At 43.7% G+C, this 20,008-nt stretch overlaps 1 protein-coding gene across 1 annotated transcript in view; it reads left to right on the top strand.

Annotated features, from left to right (window-relative positions):
- KIF26B (kinesin family member 26B) overlaps positions 1 to 20,008 on the top strand; it is a 525,171-nt gene that overhangs the window by 254,951 nt on the left and 250,212 nt on the right. Inside the window, exon 4 of the mRNA XM_024976712.2 lies at positions 160 to 329. Coding sequence (XP_024832480.1) covers positions 160 to 329 — 170 coding nt within the window. The remainder of the gene's footprint in view (positions 1 to 159; positions 330 to 20,008) is intronic.

Below are 20,008 nucleotides of genomic sequence, written 5' to 3'. Positions count from 1 at the left end.
GTGGATGTGGGGAGTGTGTTCCTCCCAGTCCCCCCCTCCACCCCCATCCCCATCTCCCTTGCACTCTGGCTTCGACCCCAAAACAGAGAGGCTGCCAGTGGTGGTCAGGAAGTGCCATGAGCCACAGGTAATGAGCTCAATATCCGTTTTCCTTGTCAGATCTCCCAGCTGATGACAGAGCCGGGCCGGGAAGGCCTAACAGAGGCGGTGCTGAATCGCTACAATGCGGACAAGCCTTCGGCCTGCAGCGGCGTCCCCGCCCCGCAGGGCTCCTGCGTGGCCAGCGAGACCTCCTCGGGCACCTCGGTGGCTGCGTCCTTCTTCGCCAGGTAAGAGAGGTGCCAGAGCCTCAGCTCTTTCAGGTGAGCTCACCTGGTTAGCCTCTCAAGTGGACCAGTTTAGCTAGAACACCAGCAAGAGTTTGGGGCTGTTTGACTTGGCTCTTTAAGTCACAGTTTCTTAACCTCAGCTCTTTGACATCTTGGGCCAGATAATTCTTTGTCATGAGGACTGCCCTGTGCTTATAGAATGTTCAGCAGCGTCCTTGGACTCTACTTGCCAGATTCCCGCGGTACCTTCCCCGTTTGTGGTGGTTGTTCAGTCATCCAGTCGTGTCTGACTCTTTGTGACCCTATGGATTGCAGCATGCCTGGCTTCCCTGTCCTTCACCATCTCCCAGAGTTTGCACAAACTCATGTCCATTGAGTTGTTGTGACAACCTAAACTGTCCCCAGACATTGCCAAACTTTGCCTGCGTTAAGAACCTGTGTTGGGAATACGTGGCTCTAAAGATGGTCTCCACTTGATGTGGACTTTTATGGGTGCAGCCCCATGGCTGGTGTTTCCAGAAATGTATTCTCATTATAGAAAATGAACTGCTTAAAATTTAACTATTAAATAGATGGCAGTTTTCTTCCTTATTGACAGACTAGCTGCATAGTTGTCAAACTATCCAGCTAATTCCAGAAACTTAAAAAAAGAATGCTGAGAAATAAAAAAGAAAGGTATTTCAACAATGTTTTCTGCCTAATTTTAGCAACACGGCAGAGACAGGGCAGGAGACAAAGGACAGCTGGGCAGGAAAGCACTTCAGAGACTGTCTAATTTGATCCCTTATTTTATGAAAGAGGAAACTGAGGACCAAAGTTAAACTGTGAGGTAGTTTATAGCAAAGCCAGAAATGGAAACCAGATTCCTCTGCTTTTTTCTCTGTGACTCATTCTCTGATATTTGGAACTGAACCATGGAAAGCTTTCTGTACCTAAGATTCGTGAGCTCCTCTTCCCTGACAGCTTAGTTGGTAAAGAATCTGCATGCAATGCAGGAGACCCAGGTTCAATCCCAGGAAGATCCCCTGGAAAAGGGAATGGCCACTTACTCCAGTATTCTTGCCTGGAGAATTCCATGGACAGAGGAGCCTGGCAGATGACAGTCCATGGGGTTGCCAAGAGTTGGACAAGACTGAGAGACTAGCACTTTCTTTCACTTTCACTTACCTGTAGAAAACTTTCTGTACTTAAGATTCGTGAGCTCCTGAGTCAGTAAAGTGTATACTAAATAGCATCAACTATGAAATCAGAAGACTACTTGGGTTTGAGTTCCTGGACTGCCTCAGTGTCCTCATCTATAAAATGAGGGTAATACCTATTCCTCAGGGTTGCTCTGAAGAGTAAGATGATTGTAAATTATAAAGTATGTGCTATACAAATGATAATTCACTATGGGCTTCCCTGGTGGCTCAGCTGGTAAAGAATCCACCTGCAATGCGGGACACCTGGGTTCGATCCCTGGGTTGGGAAGATCCCCTGGAGAAGTGAACGGCTACCCACTCCTGTATTCTGGCCTGGAGAATTCCATGGACTGTATATTCCATGGGGTTGCAAAGAGTTGGAAGTGACTGAGCGACTTTCACTTTCATGGATGTCACTGGAGTGTCAATAAGAAGGAACATTGTTCGGCTTTTCTTGTTATCCTTAGGAATGGTAACATCCAAAGCACAAATCTGATGAAGGGACTCTGATTAGGAAGGGAGTGGGTTAGAGGAGGAACAGAGACTGACATCTTGGATTAAGACAGGATAAAGCCAGCACACGGGGCTTGTTGGAAGACTAGTTTTGAGGTCCCAATTGTTCCCTGGTGCTATGTGTATTGTCCTAGGAACAATTGGGCCAACTTGAATGTACAGGACACAACAGGAAACATGTATGTAGTGGCCGCCTGACAACAGAGTCCATCATGTTAGCTCTTTCTGTACGTGAATTTCTGTGTTGTCTGGGACCACTGTACAAGCTTACTGGGAGGTCATATCCATGCCATTCAAGGAAAGAAGAAAGAGATGGAACAGAATATGAGGAAATGCCACAAGCACAGAAGACCCCAGGTCCTAGGTAGGCTTTTAGAACATGTCCGGAGGAGGGTGACCAAATGGTGAGGAACGAGGAAGCCATGTCCTGGCAGGTTTATTCTGGAGATGGGAGCCCTCGGCTATCTCACGGGCCATCACATAAAAGGGATTTGGATGATTGTATAAAACACCCTATTATGTGGGCAGAGGCCGAATAAAACCTAAAGATAAAAGGGAGGGCTCTCTCAGCTCAGGATGAACAAGAACTAGCTCACAATTCACACTGCTGCAGGAGAGAGCAAGGTCCCCGTTGCTGAGGGAGACCAAGCTTGCATTGGGTGACTACCCAACCTTGTTTCTGGCAAGAACATTCAGTGCCCAGATGGGAGCTGATCTCCTGAAACACTGAAATGCCTTCAGTTCAGAATCCATCCAGAAATTTTTATAGATTGACTAACTCATACACACACACACACACACACACACACACACAAACAGAAAAAGGCTTTGACGTAGGAAGAAATAAGAAGCTATGGGCCCTGATGAATACTGTTTAGGGAGAACAGTGTTTGCTGTTGGGAGGAAACCAACAGTGTTGTCAGAGTCAGGGAGAGGATGTCAAGATGTGATGGACCTGGAAGGCCAGAGTGCTGTACAGAAGGTGTGTGGAGGCCAGCTTTCATGTGGATCAGAGGAGGATTGGAAGAATGGTGAATGCCTGGCAAAGATGGCCTTCCTGAGACTTTTGCTTGTACACCAAGGAGTAGAATGGAAACATCAAGACGGACCCAAATGAATGGGCCAATGATGTCGGCTGGGGCTCACCCTGCAGCTGATGTTAGTGATAAACAAGAACTCTTGGTTTCAGAATGGCAGGGACTTCTGATATGAGCTTTCAAAGAGCTGGAAAGAATTCAGAGGGCTGCCTAAATCCTTGTTATTGCTTTCTTTGTGATGAATTTTGATAGCACTTGAAGCTTAATGGTTTAAGGCATTAAAAGTACATGGCATGTTTTTACTGCCACATGTAAAATAGCTAGCTAGTGGGAAGCTGCTATATAGCACAGAGAGCGCAGCTCAGTGCTCTATGATAACCTAGAGGGTGGGATGCGGTGAGGCAGGGAGGAGGCTCAGGAGGGAGGGGCTATATATATACTTAGAGCTGGATTCACTTCGTTGTATGGCAGAAACTAATATGACATTGTAAAGCAATTTTATATGTATATGTATGTGTATATATATATGTATAATAAAAAGGGATCAGGACCAATAATGGAGATGTAACCTTGCATGCCATAGCTGGGTGATCAACGTTCATATAAGAAATACTTACATATAGATATAGGAAATATAATTGGTTTATTACATAAATTAGCAAAATAAATCTTTTAAACTAATTTTTACTGGAGTATAGTTGATTCAGCATGTTGTGTTAATTTCAGGTATACAGCAAAGTGAATCAGCTATATAGAAATCATCTTATATTGAAGAGGGAATTTAGCATAAAAATATCATCAACTGAAGAGACTAAATATTTCTTTTTAAAAAAGTACATGGCGTGGGTTTAAAGGGTTCGCAGTATATAGTGAAGGGGAAGTACCATGTGAAAAAAGATAATTCTTTAAATAGACATATATATTTATATACTTTAAATATATGTTTCAAGAATGAATATATATATATGTTCCCCCACACCCATTACCCTGTTTGCTCTGCTGTGCTCGTCAGGAATCGTTGGGCCTCATATCTCCAGGAAGGGAGGCAGCATACTGATAGCCACGCTGTCACTGATGGGGACCAGAAGCAGAGGGCTGAGTGATGTGCCCGAGGTCCACACTGTCAAGAGAGAACCAGGGAGGTGCCTCACATCGTTAGGTCCCCAAAGGCCCCTGTGAGAAGTCAAAACCAGCCGGGCTTATGCTGTCAAACAGTAAACTGAGCTCGCAATCAGATGAGCTTTTTGTTTCTGCTGGAGTGAAGCTGTGTGAGGTGATGGTAGAGGTGGCTTTCAGTGAGGGTAAAATCTGGATCTGCCACTGGTGCCAAAACTGGAAACAGGTTAGTGTTTATGTGGAACTTTATGTGGAAGAACGGGAGCATCTCTCCACATCGAGACTGGGGGCAGAGCCAGCTCCTCGCAGCTGTGCTCACCACTTTTCAACTTGTTCGTCTTGAGCGTGTGATGGACACACCTCCCTGAGTCTGCAGGGCTCTGGACTCCGCGCAGCTCCTCATGAGCACAGGAGGACCGGCCTTCAGGGACAGTGCTGGCGTCATGTTCTTTCACCTAGGAGTGGCGCCATTTGCCAAGTGTGTGGCCATCCCTGGCTGACGTTTACTGAGCGCTCAGTATGTATCACTCACTGTACTGAGCTCTTCATGGGCAAAATCTCCCTTAATCCTCAGAGTAACTTTGTGACGTAGATCCTGCCACTTCCTCTGTTTGATGAGCGGAGAAAGAGGCGTCCTGAGTCAAGTCTCCGGCCCAAAGCTGCTCAGCTGGAAGTGGCAGGAAGGGAGCCATCGCGTGCCTTCTCACCTGTGAGCCTTGATGCTGTTCTCTGTGCTAATGAGTAGGCCCAGGAAATACTTTACTGCAAGGTTTTCCCACCATAATCATGAACTGATGATCATTGCTGATAAAACCCTAGAAGTAAGTTGGCCCTGCAATCAGTTTGAGAAGATAAGCGCAACAGCGACAAAACCTCAATTTGTTGAGGGCTGCAGATGTCCACTTTTTTTTTTTCCGTGATACAAACCTTTCTTTTAAAGTGTTTACTTTCTGGAGCTGTGGGTAGAGTTCTGAGTGGACCTTGTTGCATTTCAGATTTGACAGCTATAAAGTAAGAATTCCAGTTCTGAATAATACTTTTGACCAGGGCTGCCCTTCGTGTGGACTCTCAACGGCACATACTTACTGGTCTGTGGTAAGTGTGGAAATTCAGAGGAACAATTTAGCAACTTCTGTAGCAAGTTGACAGGAGTTTTATGCCTGTTGAATCTAAGAATAAAAAACTAGGGCTTGAATGTAATTAGGAATAAAAAGAAAAAAAAAGATTCTTTCACCAGATAGTTTCAGAAATGCAGCTTCAGAAAATGCATCTGTGTGTGTGCTCAGCTGTGTCTGACTCTTTTGCGACCTCATGGACTATAGCCCGCCAGGCTCCTCTGTCCATGGGATTTTCCAGGCAAGAATACTGGAATAGGTTGTCATTTCCTCCTCCAGGGGACCTTCCCCTTTCAGGGATTGAACCTACATCTTCTGCATTGGCAGGTGGATTCTTTATCACTGAGGCACCTGGAAATCCCCTGCTTTAGAAAATATTGAAGCCCCAGTAGCTTGTTCTTCTATATCTCCCTTGCCAGCCTTTCTTTATTTCTTTAAATATGAACATTTTGTGACCCCATGAACTATACAGTCCATGGAATTCTCCAGGCGAGAATACTGGAGTGGGTAGCTGTTCCCTTCTCCAGGGGATCTTCCCAACCCAGTGATCGAATCCAGGTCTCCCGCTTTGCAGGCGGATTCTTTACCAGCTGAGCCACAAGGGAAGCCCAAGAATACTGGAGTGGGTAGCCTAACCCTTCTCCAGTTGATCTTCCTGACCCAGGAATCGAACCAGGGCCTCCTGAATTGCAGGCAGATTCTTTACCAACTGAGTTATCAGGGAAGCCCCAAGTTTAAGGTATACATGGTATACCTTACATAATTTGTCTTACATGTATTGTGAAATGATTACTGCATAGGTTTACCTAATACCTATAACCTCATACAGATACAGATCCAAAAAAAGAAAAAGAAAAAATAATTTTTCCCCTTGTGATGAGAACTCTTAGGATCTCCTCTCTTAACAAGTTTCAAACATGCCATACAGCAGTGTTAACTATAAGGGGAATCGGATGAAGGTCGTCAAAAGGTACAAACTTCCAGTTGTGAGATAAATACTAAGTACCAGGGCTATAATGTACAATATGACTGTAGTTGAGATTTACTTAATTATGTACTTTGTGTTTTAAAAGTATGAAGTGCATAAAACCCTATAAAAACTCTTGGGTGAATCTTCAGCATTGCAGGTTGAGGTAGTGGAATCCTAAGTTTAATTTGAAGAGCAGTGAACAAATTCTGGATGATGCCTAGAACTGCCAGGGACTCTGGTAAATTAAATGAATCTTTCAGGTGATCTCATATCTTGGCATTGATGTTCTTTCCCAAATAACCTGACCGATAATCATATCGTTGTTGTTTTAAAGCTTCTGGAGGATTTTAATCTACATTCACATCAAGTGTTGGAAAAAATAGTGAAAATTGCCAGATATCACACGAGCTTTGCTAAGACAAGTTCAAGTATGGCAACACTAGTCCTGCCATCTCTGTGGGGTTGGTGAGCACATGGGTTTTCAGGTGCCACTTGTTATTGTAATACTTTTTTATTTGCAGCTTTTGCCTTTACTTCACAACCTTTGTAAGACCGTATGTAACTTTTACCAAACTCAAATGAAAATTTCAAGTAAAATTATATAAAGGGCATTTCTGGTTATTAATATTTTTTCATTTCTCTGTTTGCTTAATGTCAGTAAGTCCTTTAAATCTGTTTTTGTAGGTTTTGTTTGTTTCAGATGACTGAATGCCTTCTCCAGTATTCTGGCCTGGAGAATTCCATGGACTATAGTCCATGGGGTCGCAAAGAGTCGGACGCAACTGAGTGACCTTCACTTTCACAAATCCTTACTGTCTGTCTGTCTGCTCATTGTTGGATCCATCATATTATTTATAGCTTCTCCCTCTCTTTTCCTCTGTTTTTCCAGTAACAGGGTCCTTTTGTGATTATTGACTCTCTTCTTGAAGATTCTAATCTTTACACGGTTTTTTTTTCTCTGTTGATTAAAAAGACATAGCTCCTGGAATTTTCTGCGTACATTTTTATGTTCACCTCAATATCAGATTGTCCTCAAAGTTGTTTCGTAGGGTTCACTTGCTCTGTTTTCTCTCTCTGGCTTGCCAAGCTGTTTCTCATTTCCTTTGGCTGACTTTTTGCCTTTTGCCAGAACTCATTCTTTTCTTAGGGATGTTACTATATTTCTGTCCATCTCCACGTCTTAGGCAGTTTCTTCCATCTTTGTTCTTAGACCGTTTCTCGTATCACCTAATGGCTTTTTCCAAGGCCCCTTGTCATGCAGTTGACTCTTCTGACTGACTTAACCAGCATCCCTTTGAGGCCAGAGATTGCTGTGGCATTAAAACCTAGACCAACTCGGATCCTGGATTGGGACTAAGCTGAGCTGAGTGGGCTGACACCCAGCTCCAAGGCCTTACCCTCATATGAGTCTCTGTGTTCATCTCCCCACCCCACCCCACCCCCCTATCACAAGCCCTGCTCCTGGTACTCTGTGAACATGTGCTGCTACACACACAGCTCCTACTGCTACAGAGGAGGTCCTTCCTAAAAGCCATTTTCCACATTCTCACTGACAGGCAGCTCAAATAGTGCCTTGTTTAAACCAGGTACAGCAGATGCTTTTCATATATAATCTTGTACAGTGAAGGCTTTCTTTAGTCCCTGGGCATGCTGACACAGAGCAGTAGTAGTTGGTTATTTGCAAGGAGCTTATTAAGTCAAAGAAGGATGAGAGGGAGTGTGAAACTGCTCATGGTTCTTCTGTTCTTCCATCAGGTACAGTTCCCTTAGGGATGCTCACATCTTCCATTATAAATACATCAACAGTTATTACCAGAGAAGAACTATCCTAAACACGCCAAAATTGGTCTCAGGTGATCCAGGAGGAGAAAAATGGAGCAGGGTGAACAGATCTGACTCTTCTCTTGCTGATTCTTTGTGGAGACGGGGCAGCCTTTCTGCCCCCGATTTTGTAGATTAGAAGTTCATTTCCAGCGCCATGTCTGTTACAATAGAATGATAACTTTACAAAAAACAAACCAAAACAAACAAACAACAAAAAAAAAATGAGAGGGGCTTTTAGGAGCTCATGTTGTGGACTTTCTCTCGATGATTATTGTATTTTTCTGTTTTGTCTGCATTGATTGTGCACCTTGGTCTCCTCACTTGTTCTAGGGTCTCTTGCTGACTCACTGCCTATCCCTTTCCCCTTTGCTTCCATTAACGGTCCTCCTCTCCCACTCCACCTCCCTGCCTGCCTCTTCCACAGCTCCCGTGGAAGTGGGGCTGCTGTTGACCCTTGTATGGAACACCTGTGGTCAGGACCAACATACGTAATTGTGCCCTTTGCTCTCTGGCTCGGACTTGACTGGTCGAGCTGTGGTGCCTCTTGCTGAGGGGCTCCGTCCATCCAAAGGGACATCTACTGCTCAGAGATAAGGTCTGGGCTTGTATGGCACCAGCCGCTCCTGCTCCTTCCTTGGGGGCTAAACCGTGGCAGGGCAGTGATCTTTGAAGGCTTAAAGTGGGAACCAAACACCTACCCTCTGAGTTTCTTGTTTATTTATTCCTGTCAAGTCATAGCTTTACTTAGAAAAGACTCCATGGACTTCTCAGAAAAGAAGGGACTTGTGCTCTTGTATACTGATGCAGTGAATGTTTAGGAATCATAGCCATATGAATACAGTTTTGCTTGAACACACAGCAGTTGCAATGTGGAGGGAAAACACGAAGAAGTCAAATGTGTATTTAGCGCCGTCAGATACCAGCGGCCCCAGGAAATAGTTTAAGGTATTTGCTGCATGAAGAAGTAAATCCTTGATTGTTTATGAGAGACAGAGAAAGCGCTGAAGAAAAAGTGGCCACGATTCTACACTATTATCCTTTGTGTTCAAAAAAAATCCTAAAACACTTTAAATATATAGCCCTAACAGCAGTACCCAACCCCAGCGAGCTTCAGGACTGTTCTGGTTTGAGGTGTGCAGACCGTAACAGAAATGGCACTCATGGCTTGGTCCACGCCATTCTGAACTGATGGTCTCTGCTAAAGAAAAAAAATGGTCAGTGTTCGCCACTCATCTCATCTCCTGCCACAGAGAATGTGTGAGATACGGCATCTTCTGACCTAAACGAGTCCTTTGTTTGATGGATGGCCAGTTGGGGTGCTGGCAGTCAGCTCACAACACCTGGGAATCATTTGTGGAGTTTTCCCTCAGCTGAAAATCCAATTCATGCCTCGGTGTGGATGTTAGAAGGCAAAGCAGTTCAGTGAGACGGAAGGATCCTGCTGATTCTTGTCAAATATTCTCAGGGTTAGGCATCCTGGTTCTTATTGTACAATTTGAATGTCTTTTCTACTCACGCAAGGGTGGGGAAGAGGAAGAAGATCATTAGATAAAGAAAGATGGAGTTGGCCCGTGGTTGAATCCACAGTCTGCCACTGACATTCTGACTTTAGGCAAGTAACTTAATCTCTCTAAGCCTCAGTTTCTCCTTTTAAACAGAGATCATCATATCTTTGTCATAAAATTATGGTGAGAATTAAATGAAAATGTGATCCTACTTTGTAAATGTCATCTAAATCCTAGAGATGATGTTAAGATGGCATTTGCTATGTGCTGTGCTTAATCACTCAGTCATGTCCAACTCTTTGCAATCCCATGGACAGTAGCCTGCCAGGCTCCTCTGTCCATGGGATTTCCAGGCAAGAATACTGGAGTGGGTTGCTATTCCCTTCTCTAAGATTTGCTATGAAAAGGATGAAATTCTACCCTCGTGGGAAATCCAATGAATTCTCAATATTCCCTTTTGAGCAGGTGACTTGTGTGATGCTTACCTTTATATTGTGCTTACATGGCACCTTGTAATCCAGCCTAATGACTACCTAGGGACCTCCAAGGTGATTGTAAAGATCCAGCATCATGCCTCCGAGCAAAACTGCCATCACAGGGGACTGAGGACCACAACTGGCTCTTAAAGCGTCACCTGGAAAGAATGAAGCAAAAGATGGAAAACATCAGTGATGCACACAGAGAGAAATTCTGTCCTCCCTGATGGGACTCTAGCTAGCTGACTACACACTTCTGCATCCTCCTTTTTGTGGTTTTATAGTCCTAGCAAAACTCCCAAACAATAAGAAAGAAAAACAAAAGGGGATGAAAGGAGCAATTAAGAATTCTATGACCATATATATACCTTGGTAGTGATTCAGGGGTCGGGACCTGGAATTCTGCCATGACATTGACAATGAAAATTAACCAAACAGGGAATAAAATAGAAGTAAAAGAGGGAAATATTCACTCTCTTTGTTAATACCCTCAAGATTTGAATTGGGGGCTGAAGAGGGAGGATTCGGTGGCATGGAGTCGATTCAAAAGAATAGTGGAATGACCTGTGTCCTGAAGGAGAAGGATGGGGAGAGGACACAATTTTATCTACTACTGATTTCAAAAATGTGTTTCCTATTCTGCACTTTTGCCCCCGCCCCCCCCGCCCCCGTTGGCAATACCTCTGTAACTTGTTCTTTCCTTCAGTTCTTTCCTCATTTAAAACTAATAATAGCCAATGTTTATTGAGAGTTTCTTATATACCACACACTATTTTGAGTTCTTTACATGAATTTAAACTTCAAAAGTCCCCACAAGTTGGCCCTCTTATCATCCCATGGTTTAGATGTTGAAACTGAAGCACAGAATGAAGTAACTTGATTGCAGACAGCTAGAACTTCAGTAGGTTAACTGATTTCAGAGACCATGAGCCAGAATGTCAGCTCCATACAGGTGGGGATGTTTGCCACTTTGTTCTTGGTTGAAGCCCTAGTGCCTAAAAGAATATCTAAGAAATGTTTGTTGGATGAAGAAACAAATGCTCTTAGCTACTGTGCTGTCCTGCCTCCAAACTCAAGATGGGTTGTGATGGGTAGGCATTCATGCAGTCTTGACACAAGGATGATCAATGAGACCAAAGCAGAGAAAAGAATGCAGAGCACATCACTGAAGCCATAGGGAGAAACATTTTGACCAACTACTCTAGCCTTCTAATTTTATTGCTTACTAAAATATTGCTTCTGGTCTCATTCAGAGTAAAAGTTAAGGGTTTTACAGTGACTTGTCAGGCTCTCTCCACAGTCTGGCTACCCGGCTCCTGTACCACCCTCCTTCTTGCCTGCTCTGATCTAGGCTCCCGACTTCCTTGCTTTTCCTCAAAAAGTGCCAAGACCATTCCCTCCTCATAGACTTTACTCTTTCTCTTTCCTCTGTTCTTTCCCAGATATTTTCTTGACTCAGCCCTTCTTTCCTTCAGATCTTTGCTCAAATGCCACTTAATGGCAAGGCCTTCCCTGACCTGCCTACTTAGGATCACAGATATTCAGGGTCTGCATCTGTTTTCCCACATAATACTCTCTTATGAATATTTACTGAATGAATGAATTTCAGACTGAAAGGGAGATATGCTGCTAAGTCTCCAGATGGTCTTCCACTGAATTTCTTTGAGAAGTTTACATTTTTTCCCACTAAATTCAAAACTACCTGCTTAGGAATTAAATTATTCTTTTAAATTTGAGATGCTTGGGGGAGATAACATTGTGACAAAGCACGGGAAAAGGCATGGTTGGGAAAGTGAGATTCTTATTAAGCTTTAAGTACCTGGTTGTCTTTTTGAGAGGAGGCTTTGTAGATATGGGATAAGAGGTGCTGCCTGGAACAAGAAACCAAAGAGTTAAAGCAGAGGAAAGAGCTGTGAGTTGTAACTCTGGCACAAATGAAGCAGGGCTCTCCATCTTTTCTCCTGGCTCGTTGAAAACCTGTCTTTTCCTCCCTTGAATAAACCTCTTTGCTTTCTGTCCTGGGCTTTGATTTATTATTTTAATTCTATAGCTGTCCTAGTGAAGTATGTAAAGCATTTGGGGATAAAATCATGTGGAAGACATTATAGAAACTAAAGATATATTATCTTACGTCGTATTAGGTAGAGGCTCTGTGTGCTGAGGAATTGTATCCTTGATGAAAATACCAATCGGTCTGTGGCATTAATTGACTTAAGAATTGGCTCCTCATTTAGGGTATAGGAAGCAGAATTTAGGGAATACTGTTATAATCAGTTGGTGAGAAATAGGTAAAACTGAAGGCTAAAAGAGATCTCACTGAAGTCTCTGCTTTTCATAACTGAGAGACATCCCTGAAGGTGAGATTTTTATTTTCTTGTGTCTAAAGTGAAAATAATGAATTTTTCTTTTCCTTCTGTCTGATTCCTAATGGGTATATTTCATGAGAACAGGAACTGTATCTAATTCCCCCTCTGCTTTGAGCATCGCCTAGTACAGAGGAGGAGCTCAGTACATGAATGTTGAAAGAATGAGTCAACCATGCTTGAAAACTTAGGTCTGTCTTGCTTTTCAAAGGAATGAAATATTTATAAAGAAACTGTAGGATTGTGTAACCGTAGAGTTATCATTTCAAGTACTAGTATTAATGATAAATAATTCTGATGGATAAAAAATAAATGGAATATTTTTCATGATTGATTTCAACACAGGTTCAGCAGGACACTATTTCTGATAATCATCTTTTTATTTAGTTGATGCAAAAATGATTTTAGCATCACACGGTAATTAGATGCCTTTTTTGGCACCTGGTGTTCTTGTTCATGAAGTACCCTGGAATTCGGGAAATATAATTTCACAAGCCTAGAAATAATGGACTGTGTCATTTTCTTGGCATCCACTGATACCAAAGCCTTACGAGTCCATAGTTTGTCCTTTTAAACCCCTGCAAAGGAAAGAAAAGGGCCTTGGCAGTAACAAAGAAAGAGGAAATTCTCTCGGGGTCTGTAGTGAAAAGGTTGTAATCAGCACCAGGCAAGCCACTTGGAATAAAAACATGAGAAAATAGAAACCATCACTCAAAATTTATTCCCAGTCTTTTAGGTACTTCAAAAAATAAATGTGATTCATTTTTCTGAAATAAATTTTCGTCTATTATTATATCTGTCTTTTTAGTACTCAAAGTGGCAAGGTGGCAGAATATTCCTGAACCTGGCTGTACAGGATTTTAAGGGCACTTTCTAGAGACGATAAAAAAGAAAAAAAAAAAAAAACCCTAAACAATCTTAAGTCCCTGTGAATACTCCCACCTACAAGTGTTTTAAAATCAAACTAAGACCTTGTTACCACCCTCGAGGACTCAAAGCATCAGGTTACAACTGAGAGAGGTAGAGAGAAAGAGCCAAGGATGACCAAGCCTTGTGTCAGCAGGTCTGACCCCCACTGCCTCCACAGACCCTTCACACACCACGGGATCCAGTCCCCCAGGAATTTACCAGATGCATATAGCTGGCTGTAGCAGGTACTGTTGGGCCCCACACCCTTCTGCTCATCATTTTCTGAACCAAACCTCTCAGCTCCCAAGGTCCAGGACTTATGACTACCTGAGGGTTTTCTCTGGCTGCTGGCATTCACTGCCCTCAAGCCTGGACAGGCCTGATAGCCATGGAAGTAATCCTGTTGGGAGCAGCTCTCAAATAAGGCTGACGGGAGCTGGTGGATAAATACCTGAGCTCCCCCGCCCCCCACCTTGGCTGGCATAACACCGAGGCAGGGTCTTCCCGGTCTCCCTGCTTTCCTAAGTTGGACTGAGCCCCAGTTGCCCACATCAGCAACCTGCTTGATCACTTCTTTCCACCCTGTCTCATTTTCACACTTCCCTGCACTGCTTCCTAGAATCACCCTCCAATTAAACCTATCAGCACTCTCATCCTTATCCAGGGATGTTTCTAGGAAAAGCCAGCATAAGATATTGGCAATATACTCCCATTCATTCACACATCCATTCAGTGTCAGTGCCTTCATTCATTCGTTAGGCATTTGGTAAACCATGCCAGGCATTATATTAGACACTGAGGAAGGAAAAAAGGCAGCCACTCCCATCAGGGAGCTCCCTGTCCAGAGGGGCAGACGGTTCCATTGCTGAACGGTTATAAACAACACAGGGCTTCCCAGATGGCTCAGTGGTAAAGAATCCACCTGCCAAAACAGGAGACAAGGGTTCAATCCCTGGGTCAGGAAGATCCCCTGGAGGAGGAAATGGCAACCCACTCCAGTGTCCTTGCTGTGATAATCCCATGGACAGAGGAGCCTGGTGGGCTGCAGTCTACGGGGGTCTCAAAGAGCTGGACCTGTCTGAGCATGCACACAGCATCTATAAGCAACATGAAAGTCCAGGACAGAGCAGTACCTGAGAACTCTCAGTATCACTCTCCACAAGTCTTCAGGTTATTTGGAAGTTAACAGTGACTTTACAGCGTGTATTATTATCAGAAATTGTCTTCTCCATCCATTTCCTGTCTCTTCTAGAGCGTAAGATCCATAGAGAGAGGCACTTGTCTGTCTTGTTCCATCGTTACAGCCTTAACTCTTAGTACAGTGCTGGGGCCCAGTCAATATTTGGTGAGTGTGTCTCAGGAACGTTAGGAGTCTGCCGTGGAGAGTTCCTGCCAACCTCCTCCTTTCTCTCCTGGGGAGATCACTCGAATCCCAGGTCAGCCAGTTCCACCATGAAAGTCATGTCTCCAACGCAGAGGGAGAGCCTGAGTTCAGGGCAGGAGATTAAAAAGGAGTGCTCCCCACCAGGCTCAGCGCTGTGCCTAGAGGGTGGGGCCTTCTTTCCGGTCACTTGGAGCTGAGCCCTTGGCCAAACCATGCGCCTGAGGTGAGTGTTTTCCTTTAACATAACAGAGGGGAATCTGCTTCATTCAGAGTCTGTTGACTGAGATGTGAATCACATCTTCACAGCAGCATCTAGGCTGGTGTTTGACCCAAAAACTGGGTGCCATGGCCTGGCCAAGTGGACCATCACACCTAGAATCAGCGCTCAGTTTAACTTGAAAACACTTTCCATCCTGTGCAATTTGCCTGTCATCTTCTGAGACCCCTGAGGTTTCTTCTGGCTCTGGTTTCTTAGCACTGGGGCTGTGAGGATGAGCCTGCTGGTTTTCAGGAGGTCTACCACCTCCCCTCCCTCTGCCCATGTCCCATTGTCATCCTTTGCTCCTCAGCGTCCCCATCTGTGGACAGGCGTGATTTAATTCTTGTCTCCTTTAGATCAGTTGGAGAGCTTCCATTTCACTTATTGCTTAAGATGCTGAGCATTTTGTTTTAGCTTTCACACTAAAGATAGAGAAAATAAAAATTGATATCGTGAATCTTTAGGCTTCCCCTGTGGTCCTAATCACCAACCATAGCCTCAAAGTCCTGTGGTGGTGGATTTACTACTTTGCATGTTCTTTATTTCCTTTAAAGCTAGGCACACGAGGAAAATTGACTTATGGAGCTTGGATCCTGCTTAGTTGGTGGTGGGTGGAGGGAAGCTGCAGTAAATTTCAAAATCGCTAGTATTTCTTTGCACGTTCAGGGGAAAAAATCCTAGCTTACATCTATTGCTACAGGAGCTCATAAATTAAAAATACCAAGTGTATTTCCTATACACCTGGAACTTCAAAATTACAATCTGTTCCTTCTGTGATCGCCCCCTTCATAAAAGAGGCATGGGGGTGATGGCTCAAACAGGATTTCCCAACATAGCTTTGATATGCAGGCAATGACTCACCCATGTCTTTTGACGTTTGCTTAAAAAATATTTCAGGATAAGGGAATTATTTACCTGAAGCACAGACTCTAAGAATTTGGTCCCATTATCTTTTTCCTCTAACCTTCCTCTTTTCATACTCTCTCTTCTTTCTCTCCTTTTCTGTCTTGGGTTTTGGTTTTGATCTGTTATTTTACATAAATTTCAAAACAAGTCTAACAGAATCAGAAACAAAACACAGGAAAGTCTTCTTTATTTTCCATTCTGTTCTGAGCCATAAATTCCTACATATACTCAAATAATACACCCAAGAGGGCTGGTAGAATGAATTTGATTAGCCTCTTAAATGTTTTAGCACCTGCACACCACAGCACTTCCAAGAGTGGGGAAATGATGTTTCCTTCTCTCCCTAAGGGATTGCTTGTTACCTGGGCCATGTAGCTGCTGTATGCCACTTTATTGAGGTTAAGATTGAGGAGCCCTGGTGAAGAAAAAAAGTCCTGAATAAGTACAGGTACAGCATCAAGGCCCCATTTTTTTTTTAAGTTGTTATTGAAAAATAGTTGATTTACAATGTTGTGTGAGGCCCCATATACTTTTCCTTCTCAATTTTGTTCTTTGGGAACCATATTTACCTTTTTTTTGAGAAAATACATAAAGGGGAAAGAAAGGCTATACTTTAGATTTTTCAGAAAGCCTTTAAACATATGTCATACTTGTAACCTAGAGGGGTGGGATGGGGGGAAGTTGGGAGGGAGACACAAGCGGGAGGGGGCATATGTGTACTAATGGCTGATTCACATCGTTGTGTGGTGGAAAACAACACAACTTTGTAAAGCAATTATCCTCCAATTAAAAATAAATTTTAACAAATGTCATACTGGAAGCAGTAGACACGAACTGTGGTGTTGGAGAAGACTCTTGAGAGTCCCTTGGACTGCAAGGAGATCCAACCAGTCCATCCTAAAGGAGATCAGTCCTGGGTGTTCATTGGAAGGACTGATGTTGAAGCTGAAACTCCAATACTTTGGCTACCTGATGCAAAGGGCTGACTCATTTGAAAAGACCCTGATGCTGGAAAAGATTGAAGGTGGGAGGAGAAGGGGACGACAGAGGATGAGATGGTTGGATGGCATCACCGACTCGATGGAGATGAGTTTGGGTAAACTGCAGGAGTTGGTGATGGACAGGGAGGCCTGGCGTGCTGCGGCCCCTGGAGTCGCAAAGTCGGACACGACTGAGCGACTGAACTGAACTGAACTGACTGAGACGTGATTTTATACTATGCTACCCCCAGTCTCTCACTCCTAGGTATTTACTGAAGAGAAGTTAAGGCATATGTTCACACACAGACTTGTCCATGAACGTTCACAGCAATATTATCTTAATAACCCCAAACTGGAAACAACCCAAGTGTCCAATGAATAAATAAAATGTGGCGTATTCATATAATGTAATACTACTTGGAATATTCAGACTGTTTATATATGCAACAACATGGGTAAGTGTCAGTTATAGTGAGTGAAAGAAGCCAGACTCCCCCACCAAAACCAAAAGACTACTATGGTATGATTCCATTTATATTTGATTATAGACAATACAAACTAATCTACAATGACAGAAAGCATATCAGTGGTAGACTAGGAATGGGGGTGGGGAGAGAAAGATAACAAATGGGCAGGAGGAGGCTTTTAAGGGTAATGGATGTCCATTATCCCATGATGGTTTCCCAGGTGTATACATATGACGTGTGTGCTCACTCAGTCATGTCTGACTCTTGCAACCCTACGGACTGTAACTCAGCAGGCTCCTTTGTCTATGGGACTCCCCAGGCAAGAATACTAGAGCAGGTTGCCATTTCCTTCTCCAGGGGATCTTCCCCGTCCAGGGGTTGAACTCAAGTCTCCTACATTGCAGGTGGGTTCTTTACCATCTAAGCCAATGGAGAAGTGCATACATATGACAAAAAACTCACCAAATTGTATACTTTAAATGTGTATCACTTATTATATATGACTGATACCTCACTAATGCTAAGTAATTGAGTTCTTTTGGGATTAGAGAAAATGTTTTGAGATGGAGAGAGAATTGTCTTTGTAAATGAAGAGGTGGGATAAATGATCATTTTCTCTGGGAGAAAAGGGGTTAATAATAGCACACCCTCCGCCCCTCAGGAAGGCATGTTGAACTAGACTTGTTTAACATTTTTTTTCAAGGTATGGAGATAAGAAATACCATGGGAAATTTCCAGATTTGTGCATAGGGCTAAGTTCTTCCATGTAATAAAATATCGTCAAGGTAGAATGAACAGGGGAATGAGCAGAGGCGATCTAATGAGGGCAGGAAGAAATAGTTCAGGTGAAATAATTCAAAATCTTCTGAGTTGGAGGACTCAGGGAAACTGATGATAACTGCCGCAGGAAACATAATAACCTCGTTGCCTGAAGGTTCAGTCTAAGATTACAACCAGGAAACCAACAGTAACAAAATTTGTTGGACATTATCACAGAAAATATTGGAAACAAAGTGAAAGGTGTTGTCTTACCTTTGGACAAAATAGAAATTTGTTTGAACGTAGATGTTTTTAGGAAATTTTGATAAGTACACCTTAAAATATAAGAGGGAAGCAAAATCCATCGAGGGAGTGAAGGAACTTCTGGTTGAGAACAGGCTGTTGGAAGAACTCCTCACTCTGGAAGATGCTGTGAGGGAGGGAATCAGAGTATCTCATGTGACATGTGTATAGATATTACATTAAATCTTCAGTTAGGTCTTAAGATGGAGAAGAAACAGCGTTAGGGAAAAATAAAGTGAACTGTCTCCCACATCCTCAGACACAGTACCGACTGAGACTACAAATCTGCAGGTCCAGATTCATTCACAGATGGTAGTCTGATGGGAGCTGTTAGCCAGAGCTGGGAGCTGGGGAGTGAATTCCCAGCTTCAGATGCTGCGGGAGGTACCTGCCTCTCCTGTGCAGGAGGAGATGGAATTCTCAGCTCAATGCCTCAGGCCTCCAGGCCAGTTTCACGGCTCTTCTAATCTATTTCTGAAGTAGCCTTTCCTTCAGCATTTTAAGAAGTGGCTACATTATCCTGAGCATTTTTATCAAGTAACAAATCGGCTGATGTAAATATATAAAGTTGGCTGATAGCAAGCCAGGATTTTGAAGCCCCTTCGGCACGTCTAGGTTGGGTACATGTCACAGACTTATCCTTTGGAAGCGAATTCAGGGGCAGGTTGGTGTAGAGTGACTTCTGGTATCCGGTGTTTTGGACGTGAATGTCAGCATAGCAGATGCTAGACAGTCCCCCCTTGCACCTGGATTGTTTCTTGCCCAAGAGGAGGCAAGACAGGAAAGAATAAAAATCCCAATCAGCGCAGTGACTCAGAAAGAGGACAGGTGATGGTCTGGCGTCCTCTCCTTGGCTTCATGTGGAATTGCAAAGCACTGCTTTGGGACTGTGAACTCCAGCCATCTGCTTGCTTGGATCCCGGGGAGCGATCCAGCTGGTATCTGCTGCCCTAATGAAGAAGGGCGCGGAGCACAGCGGCCCTGCAGTCCGGTTCCTCGCCGGGATGGAGCTGGGCTTGGGAAATGGTGAGGATTCACATTTGAAAGTGAAGACGCAGGAAGTCTGACAGCTCCCGGAGGATACAGCTGCCAGGTTTCCTTTGTTAAAGAAACAGAACGTGGTACAGTTTGGAAAAGAAGTTGACTTTTTTCAAGATGTCTGCACCTCAGCCAAAGGTGAATGAAAGAGTCTTTCTCTGTTGCTGGCTTCTAGTTTGTTGCAATCATACAATTTTCTGGTTCTCATGACCATCTGTGCTTCTCCAGCTTTCTCCTTGTCCTCCCCGCCACCGCCTATCTGTCGCGGGGGTTCCAATCCACTTGGCTAACCAGTGTGTGATTCCAACAGTAATGAGCCACATGGGGAGACCCCAGAAGAGGAACAGGAATAGGTCGTCCCTATATTTTTATGTGGAGATTGATAATCAGGGCTAACAGTCTCAGCAGAAGGTGAGCAACACATTAAACAGAGGGGAAAAGATAATAAAATATCTCCTGCTGCTTAACAGTCGCTGGGCGGATGCGTTCCCTGGAACTATCCAGCTGTTGCGCTTGATGGCTCATAAAGCCTTGGTAACGTCCGTCAAGGGCCTTTTTTCTTGGTGAGGGACCA

Source organism: Bos taurus, chromosome 16, assembly GCF_002263795.3.
Source record: "Bos taurus isolate L1 Dominette 01449 registration number 42190680 breed Hereford chromosome 16, ARS-UCD2.0, whole genome shotgun sequence".
NCBI lineage: Eukaryota > Metazoa > Chordata > Mammalia > Artiodactyla > Bovidae > Bos > Bos taurus.
The sequence above is the reverse complement of the archived record's forward strand: the minus strand, read 5'-3'. Positions and strand labels throughout refer to the sequence as shown.